The sequence below is a fragment of the Homarus americanus genome, unplaced genomic scaffold (assembly GCF_018991925.1).
Source record: "Homarus americanus isolate GMGI-L3 unplaced genomic scaffold, GMGI_Hamer_2.0 scaffold25483, whole genome shotgun sequence".
Lineage (NCBI taxonomy): Eukaryota > Metazoa > Arthropoda > Malacostraca > Decapoda > Nephropidae > Homarus > Homarus americanus.
Window position 1 is genome coordinate 242,772 of NW_024726235.1, and position 7,485 is coordinate 250,256.

Genomic DNA, 7,485 nt, shown 5'->3' on the forward strand with positions numbered 1-7,485 from the left:
GGGCTGTTCTTGCTCAGATTGTCTTATTATTGACTACTGTTTGTATGCCTACACTCTTTGTAGAGTGTTTGTACAGTATTTGAATGTGCGTAATGAACTTATGCGAACTAGTGGGGGTTTTTCTGAATAAGTATTTATCTATTTTGATGTATATTTATTGACTGCATATACGTACCCATTGACAAAATTATTAGAGTCATCTTGCCTCACCTTATATAAGGCAAGAATAGGGTGTGGTAGAAGCACAATGAAAGTTATATATCAATGCAATCAATTAATGAAAGGGAGGACTAATAGGAGTGTCCCCCGGAGGTCCCTGTCACTCCACCGTTTTCTACCGTCAAGAAGCATCAGACGCCTAAACAATATGGCGGCTAGTGTTTGTTGTTTTTATCGTTAGGGAATTTTTATGACCGTTACGACAAATTGGTGTGTGTGTGTACATGTGTGGCTGAGAAGACTTGACCTAGGAGGTTTACCAGGTAGGTAGCGAAGTTATAGAGGTAACTGAGGGAAAGATTAGGCACTTAATAGACCACTGCCTCTGGCGCTGAGTTGTGTAATGGAAGGGAAGCGGGAAACTCTAAGTGTTACCAGGGTGGTGTGGTGACCGGCAGTCTCATATTATGACCCCTGACTCTAATGACACCATTGTCGTCATCAACAAGAGGTATTCAACTTGGCATGCTTTCTGTAAGTCACATCGCTGCCCGCTGGTTCACCTTACAACTAGGCCACCCTCCACGCACATCTTTACTGTCTTTCAACATAATGCACTCTATCCAGAATTGGCATGAACTTTTAGAAATATTGTGTTGTCATTGGAATTATATGAATGTACTACATCCCAGAAATGTCTTTCCTAGTCATGTTATTACCCTTGTACATTTACCACATCTTGGGGCAGATAATTTTATACACAGGTATTTCCTCAGGTCCCCTTTATTGAGAAGCCAATGAAATTTCTTTAAACTAAATTTCATGTTAAGAACAATGTATCTGATATCCCAGCAAGAGTAAAGAGAAATTTTATAGAAATATAAGTCGGTAAAATTGGTGTTTGTGAACAGCCACACATATGGGCAATGGGAAGGAGTGCTGCTCCATATAGAATGCACCACATAGGATGTAGGTTACTGTATATTGCAAATTTCTCTCAAATCAAAGAAGACGCAAACTTATTAAACCTAACTTTTGACGAAGTACTCAATATTTTGTTGGTTTACGGATAATCAGTAACAATGTGTTATCTTGTTCAGGAAGGCTCTAGTTAGATTGTATCACGCAGTATGGTATTATCTGCCATCAATATGAGCTACAACATCGAGTCACCCAGAGGGATTATTGCGGAGAAGATAGTGATACTTCATAATGATAATTTAATTCTGTAAATTTATGTGTATTGTTTTTCCCACAGGATTTATATTTTATGAATGTGGGTATTTGTCCGATTGTTGGTTAGGTTAGGTTTTTTTTTACACTAACACCAGAAGGAGTTGATGAAATTGGACAAAACTTTGTGGAAATAATAATTTACAATCTATTAAATACAGTAGATAAATGGAAATAAGAATGCATAGAACCTATTAGAACAAAACCTAACCTATCTAACCTAAAGTAACCTAACTTATCAGAAAACCCTTCTAAAACATACCTAACGATGCTGAATGGAATCTCGCTTCCATTTATCTATTCAATAGATTGTAATTAACGTTTCCACAAAGTTTTGTACAATTCTATCATTTCCTTTTGGTGTTAATCTAAAAAACTACCAACACGTGGACAAATTTCCACAGCAATATTTTATTGATTAAAACAGACATATTAAAAGTCTAGTAAAGGAATGCTGTCATCTCATCTGTATTGTGTGCCGTTCAGGTATAATCTTAATATGATTAAATTATATCTGTACATATAAAGGTAAATTTATTGGAAAAATGAGTCTTGGAATAGTTAGTAATTGATAAGTCATGTAACTGCTGCTGAATAAAGTGATATGATAAAAGAAAATCTGATTTTTTTTTCTTTGGTAAAGCTCCCAGAGAAATATGACAGGGTATTGGTGTATGTCATAATGATAGACATTCGGCAAATAAAACTGTTCATTGTTTGTTTACGTTTAACAGGCTAGCTACTTATCTTTATTCAGGGGCATAAGTATTTCTTGTTTCATCATTTTCATTACTTTCTACTAGTTTCTCAAAAAAAATTATTTTCAAAATCAGAATATAAAATTACAACAGATCAATGTATTTTTATTATAAAAAAAATGCGGTTCATCAAACCACAAAATCTCGTTTCTGAATTTCCACATTATACATATTTACTGTATACTGTATGGTACACAGTACAGCTACTCCCAAACTTTCGACTTATGACCACCTGCACTTACTTCCTGCGTCAGTCATACCAAAATTTTGTCAAATTACTTATTTTCGAGTCCCAATGTCAGTACACAGACAAAATTTTTGTTTGTAATTCACTTTAAAATGGCTGGCAAGCTTAAAAGTGAGAGTTTTGTGGTGCTGAGAAGTAAAAGAGACCCATTTTAGATTTTCTATGTATTATTTAAGCATTTTCGACTTACGACCTTGATTTGGGTCCCTAACCCCGTCGTAAGTTGGGGAGGAGCTGTATTTTTATATACCTATATGTAGTAGCTACTATATAATACTGTATGTAAATCTTTATGTTCTTTAATATTTGTTAATTTTCAAGAGAAAAAAATATAATAAAAATACTGTAATACATCTTTTTATAAAATAATTCTCCCCAAAAGATTTATATTTTTGAAATCGGCAGGAAAATCTACAGTACATTTGAAAACATATTAAAAAAAAAAATTGGACACATGTACATGAAACTGAAAAGATCCCAAACCCCAAAAATATGCTGAAACCATTGGGTTCAGATGATTCTTGTCTGCATAATCGAACAACTTGACATACGTGTAGGTACAGCTCCTTCACTAGTAATATTTGAGGACAGTGGTCCAGGTTAATCAGCATCGTAACAAACAATATCTATTGAAGAAAATTTATTTTTTACCTCAAGAAAAAGCAAATTGGATGGAGGAATATTACTTTTCCAGTTCAAGTTTTTCTTGTAAAGAAAGATACTGCTGCTGCCTCCATGTTAAAGATGCCGTCATCTTTGTTTGTGAGCATCAGAAGGTGTTATCATCTGACGTTTCATAAACATATATCCGTACTGTATAATGTTATTCTGTTTCATACTCACTAAAATGAAACCACCAAGTTTGCCAAAAAAAAATTATACTGTAGTAGATAATGACTATCAATTATTTTTTCTTACCTTAAAAATATTGTTATACTGTATTAATAACTATTGAAAGTACAGGCAGTCCCCGACTTACGACAGGGTTAGGGACCAAAATCCAGGTCGTAAGTCGAAAATGCGAAAATAATACATAGAAAATCTAAAATGAGTGTCTCCTTTTCTTCTCAGCATCACAGAACTCTCACCTTTAAGCTTGCCAGCTATTTTAAAGGGAATTACAAACGAAAATTTTGTCAGTACACAGCGCAATCACTAACTCCGGGACTCGAAAATACTTAATTTTAAAAAAATTTGGTACGACTGCGACGGTCGTAAGTCGAGTAGGTCGTAAGTGGAGGAGTACCTGTACAATAACAATATTGATAATAATGATAATGCTAAATTATTCTTATTTTATTACTATTATCCCCAAAATGACACTTAATATTGATATCCTGTAGTAGTTTAGTAGGTGGGATTTGTAAATTTCTTACTATAATAATATTATTTTACTTGACATTAGTTTGGTAATGCTGTACACACAAACCAAGAAAACAATGTACTGTACCCGACCTAGGATGGAACTTTATTATTACTTTAGGTTGTTAGGTTTGTGTCGGGAAATGACAGTTCATATGGAAAGTTTGTGCAGCGTCAATAGGTTGGTGTATTTTGTATTTGTCATGTGCAGCATGGCTTCACTCGTGAATCAAGCGGGTGACAGCAGTGTATTTACTGGAAAAACTAGGGACAAACACTCGAATACAAAAAGTGGTATTCCTCCACCCAATTTGTTTTAGGTTTGAGATAAGAAATAAGATTTCTTAGATATTTTTTGTTAGGTAGCTGGATAACCTGGACTACTGTCCTTAATTAAATATTACTACTTTTACCATTGTCTACTCTTGTTAATGTGGTGTCCAGTGAGTTTTATTAAGAATAGACCACTGTAGGATGAAGGGATACTGTACAAATTAAAAAAAAAAAATTAAGTGTGAACCTTTGCCAGTAATATATGAACATTTGAGTAGTTAAGACTAAACCTTGCAATGTGAATCTGGTGCTTGTGAAGTCAGGACAAATGAGGGCAACCTGTGCAACGTATACTGGCGTACATTGTACAGTACTGTATGTGCATTCATTATATGTTGCATCCACTAATTCTAAATAGGGAGCCATATTCTTGGGCATCTGGGGAAGAAGGTGCCCAATCTAAGGTCTTGTACAGAAGTATCTTTCATGGATTGTAGTATCTATGAAGTTTATTTTATTTCAATGTCTTTTTTGTTATACCTGTACTACCAAGTGCAGTAATGAAATGATGTTCATGATGTGTATTTTATCTTACAGGCTTAGTAATGGTGAGACAGTTGGAGACAACTGAGGCTCAGTGATGGTGACACATTGAGAGAGTTACAACAAGATGCCAACACCAGGTAGAGGTAAGTTGGGGACATTATATATTGGACCAATAGTACTATACAACAAAATATTTATGCCATGATTGTCTTGTAAAGATTTAGGGAAATTCTTGACTCATACCTGCATTTTATGCAGTACTGTAATTCTTTATTCAGTGCAGTAGATACATTCCTAAAAAGTGCTGTGTTAAGCAATAATGAGTTAAGGGAAAATAATGTCTATATAAAAAAAATAAATCGAGAGAGGTTGAGTGCCAGCCCTGAATTTTTATAGTACAGTACAGTATAGTATTTACTTGCATAACAAAGTCTGACTCAGGAAGCAACATCCCTCGCTCACCACATAAATGCATATAAATTACATTAGAATAATATTGTGTGAATACTGTAGTACTGTATTGAGATTGCTCTTCAAGACAGCCATCTTAAAAATTTTCCAGACCACCGATGGTGAGACCAGCATTTTTAAAATTGTCTGGACTACAGCTGGTGCCATTCCACAGAATTCTGGATTAGAGAGGTTCCAATATGCATTTATCTATCTCTCTTCATATCACATTTACAACTTAGGGAACTTTATTGTCAATGGGCTTAAAAAAAATAGCCTTAAGGTTTTTCGTATTTTACTTTCAGACATTGGATTCGAGGTAGTACTTTAATATTGTACAATTTCTGTACAGTACTGTACTGTATTTTGGAAAATATTGCATGCATTGTTTATAATGGATATACAGTATGTAGTGCACTTTCATCATACAGTATACTTTTGTGAAATTTCCAAGTAATGTTCAGCATTTAAGTTGAACTAAGGTTATCAGTATAGGGTGAAAAGATAATGCATTACTGTAAAAAATAGATATTTCATCTGCAAAAGCTCTTTGGTACATACATGTACTTTGCCTCTTGGTCATCCTCACCGTCACTATTTTATGGTCAGTTTCCACAATTGCAATGGTTAACTGTGTTTACCTGATGGCAGCTTTTAAGGCTGCATGGTCTCTCACAGCCTCTCTCCTGGCTGCTATCAGGAAAATTTGAGGTAAGTTTCACAGCTGAATGCCTATCCCATCACCAAGCCACTTCTACTCAGTGGGAACCAAGCATTATATGTAGGACTTCCAGGCTCTCTATTAGCTGGCAAGGCAGGGTTGCAACTCCCAGAGGTAATCATTGACTACCCTGTTATTGTTAAATATTGTATTGACTATTGATTGTGTTGAGGTTTGATATTAAAACATCAGTTATTTATATGCAAGAGAGAGCTGCCATGAGGTTTACCCACACAAAGTGGAAAATAACCATAAAGAAGTGATGACGGTGAAAAATAATTTATTACACTTTATATTTTATTATAGAATACACAAGGCCACTGAGATATGAATATTAATTTTAAGCTGATGTGTTGAATTTTTATTGCACTCAAGAGAGGATTTTATTTTATTTTATTTATTTTTTCCAGGTCCAGGTCGGCCACCAAAAAACCCACGCACTTGCACATGGTGTTCTGAGGTAAAATCGCAACTGAAGTATGTGTTTCCTACAAGCTCAGGAAAACGAGAATTCTGCTCGGAAATGTGCCTCTCGGAATACAGAAAAGCCCTTATGAAGGTTAGTTACAGGAATTAGCCTTCATTCACAGTTTTGAAGCCATGGTAGTTTTGGTAAGGATTATAAGGTGAGGAAAAATGAAAATTGTGAAGAGAATAATCACATTATTGTATTATATTATCCAGTTTGACTGAGAATTTTTTTTTTACTCTTGTACTGTATAGATAACAATTTGTATTGGACACTTTACAGGGGGTCCCCGGGTTACGAACGGGTTCTGTTCCTGAGGACGTTCTTAAGTCGGATTTGTACGTAAGTCGGAACACATGCCATGTGCATACCGTACTTACAGAACTATGTTTAAAATCCCATTATATCATAGTCTAAGTCCTTATATACATCTAAAATCACTTAATTTAAGACAAAAGAAGAAATAGAATGACAAAATACAGTAAATGAAAGTAAAAAATAAGTCATCAGGTAAATAAAATACTGCAAATTTCAAGTTTAACCCTGTTTGTATCGGCGGGCGTTCGTAAGTCGGGGACCCCCTGTATTTGTTTGTCATAGTACATAGAGGCTTTAAAGTTCTAGCTGATCTTTTGTCTTTGGTTTTGATAAATATTGATGGTTTTGTGTAGGAAATAATTTCATGATATGGGTAACTTCTTTTTTAATTTACAGGGCACGTGTGCCAACTGTGACAATGTTATCCGGTCGACACCAGTCAAGTGTGAAACGTCTTCTGGTCGTCGGAGAGAACTCTGCAGCAATGAGTGCCTTAAGGCTTGGGCCAAGAAAGAAAAGGAGAAAGAACATGTGGAAGTTGAAGAAGAAATGGGTGTTGCTTCATCCTCTTTCTCCTCCTTGACCACTCCACCCTCAAGCATGTCACCCTCCTCTGGAAATGGAGTGTCTCCCAATGAAAAGGCTCTCGGCTTGGAAGCGGCTGCGGGTAGGAAAGGTAGATTGGAGGCTGTTTGCTAGTATGAAAGATGCAAGTGAGGATCAACTGGTTTTAGGTAAGAATTGCTGAAACTTGCTGCTCAGGGGTATGAGTGATTGAAACTGTCACACTTGTGAGATGCAGGTTGACAATGTAAAAGACAAAAAGCTGGTTATACAGGAACCTATTTACTTGAGTAGATTAAATGGTTAAAGATATAAAGGCAGGGTGTCCACAAGCTGGATAATCACAGGAAATAATAATACAAAAAAATGGGGAAAAGTTATAAAA

The 7,485-nt window shown here is 35.4% G+C and overlaps 1 protein-coding gene across 5 annotated transcripts in view; it reads left to right on the forward strand.

The window, feature by feature from the left end:
• Window positions 1–340: 340 nt before the first annotated feature.
• The window catches only part of LOC121865385 (polycomb protein SCMH1-like), a 34,939-nt gene continuing 27,794 nt past the window's right edge, over window positions 341–7,485 (forward strand). For 2 of the 5 annotated variants that reach the window (XM_042364720.1, XM_042364723.1), the window contains exons 1-4: window positions 341–482; window positions 4,630–4,721; window positions 6,160–6,308; window positions 6,933–7,212. In XM_042364720.1, coding sequence (XP_042220654.1) covers window positions 4,703–4,721; window positions 6,160–6,308; window positions 6,933–7,212 — 448 coding nt within the window. In that variant the 5' untranslated portion in view covers window positions 341–482; window positions 4,630–4,702. Of the gene's footprint in view, window positions 483–564; window positions 694–4,629; window positions 4,722–6,159; window positions 6,309–6,402; window positions 6,561–6,932; window positions 7,213–7,485 lie in introns of those variants that run through there. The other 3 variants (XM_042364722.1, XM_042364721.1, XM_042364724.1) reach the window with 3 other exon arrangements.